At 34.4% G+C, this 2,615-nt stretch overlaps 1 protein-coding gene across 1 annotated transcript; it reads left to right on the top strand.

Annotated features, from left to right (window-relative positions):
- The first annotated feature begins 489 nt into the window (after positions 1–489).
- On the top strand, positions 490–2,305 carry LOC145100701 (uncharacterized). The gene is made up of 2 exons (XM_079037871.1): positions 490–1,898; positions 2,017–2,305. The coding sequence occupies exon 1, from the start codon at positions 687–689 to the stop codon at positions 1,341–1,343; it is 657 nt and encodes a 218-aa protein (XP_078893997.1). The 5' UTR covers positions 490–686; the 3' UTR covers positions 1,344–1,898; positions 2,017–2,305.
- Positions 2,306–2,615: the final 310 nt, after the last annotated feature.

Raw genomic sequence — 2,615 nt, 5'->3', positions numbered from 1 at the left:
TTTATTTTGTAGATGCAAAATTGTAAAAGTCGAATATTGTGTTTGTATAGTTTCGCATGTTTGTGTTATTTTACTAAGTCATATTTGTGCGAAGTGTAATGTTTAGACTTAGTATATTTTTTGTACACTCATGTTCCCTATAAATAGGGACTGGGGATAAAAGTAGAGCATAACTTTTCGAAACACAAATATCCTTTCTGCTTATTCTATAATCAGTCTTCATCAATATAAGATCTGATTAATATTTACTCTTCGTGTTTTGACTCTTCAATCACTCAAATCATATTTTGCTTTAAGTAAATCTCGATAACAATTCTCATCAATTGGTATCAGAGCAGGATTCAAACTGCATCGATCTGATTTTCGTGTTAGAATCATTTGCTTTTTGAGTTGCAACTTTACTCAAAATTTTCTGCGCATTTTGGTTTTGAAAATCAAATTTGATCTTCAGATTTGAATTGATTCTGTCTTTGAATTGTTTAGTCGAGTAATCGATCAGTGATTTGTGATCAATTCAATTGATCAATTCTCAATTTCATCAAGTTTTTCAAGCTTTCTGAAAATTTCAGTGTTCATCAATGGCGAACTTCAACATGAATACAATGACTTCCTTCTCTCACTTGCTTGGTTCCTCAACCAAAATTTCGATGTTAATTCCAGAATACTATGATTAGTGGGCTGATAGAATGGAAGATTACTTAAATGGAATTGATGAAGAACTTTGGAATTGTATCGATGGAACAGTGCAAGCTCCTGCTAATGTTCAACCAATTGGTCCATCTGCTGCATCTGCTGAAGTTGCTGATCAAGAAAAACGGTTGAAGAATAATGAAAAGAGGTGCATGAGGGAACTAAGAGGTGCTCTTCCTCCTGTGGTTTATAATTACATTCGTAGTTGTAAAACAACAACGGAGATCTGGAACACTCTAAAAGAGAAGTATCAAGGTAGCGAAAAGACGAAGATCAATTCTGTGAAGCAATGTCTAGTTGAACTGAAAGAATTCAGACGAAAGGATGTTGAAACTCTTGAAAATTACTATGATCGTCTGAATGAGCTTATGTTTCACTGCAATAGGTATGGAATCACTAGGTCTCTCATGGAGTTCAATTTAACTTTCATTATGGGTCTTCGCAAGGAATGGCGAAGTGTGAGCATGATGATTAAGAATCAACAGAGTTTTGATACAACTCATTTGAATGATCTCTACAATCAGCTGAAAACACATGAAATTGAAGTTTCAGAAATGTATGAAGAATCAAAACAGAGTATTGGAGGTCCTTTGGCTCTAGTTTCAAAGGTATCTGAAGTTGATGTGAATGAAAAAGATGATTCAGATAATTAATGATTTTTGATGAATTCAGATGATGAAGCTGTGGCATTCTACTCAAACAATAGAGTTAAGACATTTTTCAAGAAGCCATTTAATCCAAAAGGAAAGGCTACTGATGCGAAGAGTGGAGTCACAAAAACTGGAGGAGAGGAGAGGAAGAAATTGGAGAAAGCTGAAGAGAAACAAAAAGATGCAAAAGAAGTGAAGAAGCTGAAAGGTGACTCAGGAATTTACTGTCACTACTGCAATGGTGCGAATCACTTCGCAGCCGATTACATGTTGTGAAAGAAAGAAGAAAAGAAAGAAAAAGTTAAAGATGAAGCATACTATTCTGAAAAGATTGAAGAGATACATGCTAAGACCAAATGAGTGTCTCTGGTTGCAAAAGGTGAAACTGATGATGAAGAGAGTGGTACGTATCGGATCTGGTCTTCAGGATCTGATGACGAGGAAATGAGGCATTCTACACATGGAGCCATGTTCGCAAGTTTTGAAGATTGCGAAGAGGAAATTTCAGGGAGGTGCTTCATATCCAAATCCACGGACAAATCACCCATGACCACCAAGGTACGTCTTATACTTGAATCTTTTAATATTCCTTTATCTGCTTATGATGCTGAACTCACTTCATTTGATTATACTGTGGCTTATTTTGATTCTGTAATTGTGTCTGCCGGTACTGAAGCTCAAAAATTAAATATGCAACTAGGAGAGACACGAAGATAATTAGAAATAAAAAGAAGCAGAGTAGACAAACTTGAAATGCAGATCAAAAATGTAGATTGTGATAGGAATAATCTTACAAATGATGTTAGGTTGTTGCTAGCACAAAGGAACATATATTGTAATTCTGCCAAATGATTGTATGCAAAATTAACTGCTTTACATCATTCTTCTGACATTAGCAAAGAACAACATAGGAAACTTTTACCTATTCTTGAGTATGAACGTGAAAAAGTTGATGTTGTTTCTTATGATTGCGAAAGTACAATTGCTCAATTTGACAAAATACCTAATGATAGATATCCATATGGCATTGTCAAAATTGATGAATTTATGAATGCTGATGAGTTGGTTAACATTGTCAATGAAAGTTTGACAAATAGTGAACAATTGAAAATCTTAAAGAAAACAGAAACTTCAACTCTTGCCTCTCAATTCAATTATGCTAATATTGATGACAATTCAGATAATTTGAGTGAAATCAGTGAGATAGAAGAGGAAGAAGAGGTTGATTGTTCTTAATTGCCAATCATTAATATCACATCTAAGATCAAAGGTAAA

This window comes from Lactuca serriola, chromosome 4, assembly GCF_051521515.1.
Source record: "Lactuca serriola cultivar US96UC23 chromosome 4, Lser_US96UC23_V15, whole genome shotgun sequence".
In the NCBI taxonomy this organism is placed as follows: Eukaryota; Viridiplantae; Streptophyta; class Magnoliopsida; order Asterales; family Asteraceae; genus Lactuca; species Lactuca serriola.
The sequence above is the reverse complement of the archived record's forward strand: the minus strand, read 5'-3'. Positions and strand labels throughout refer to the sequence as shown.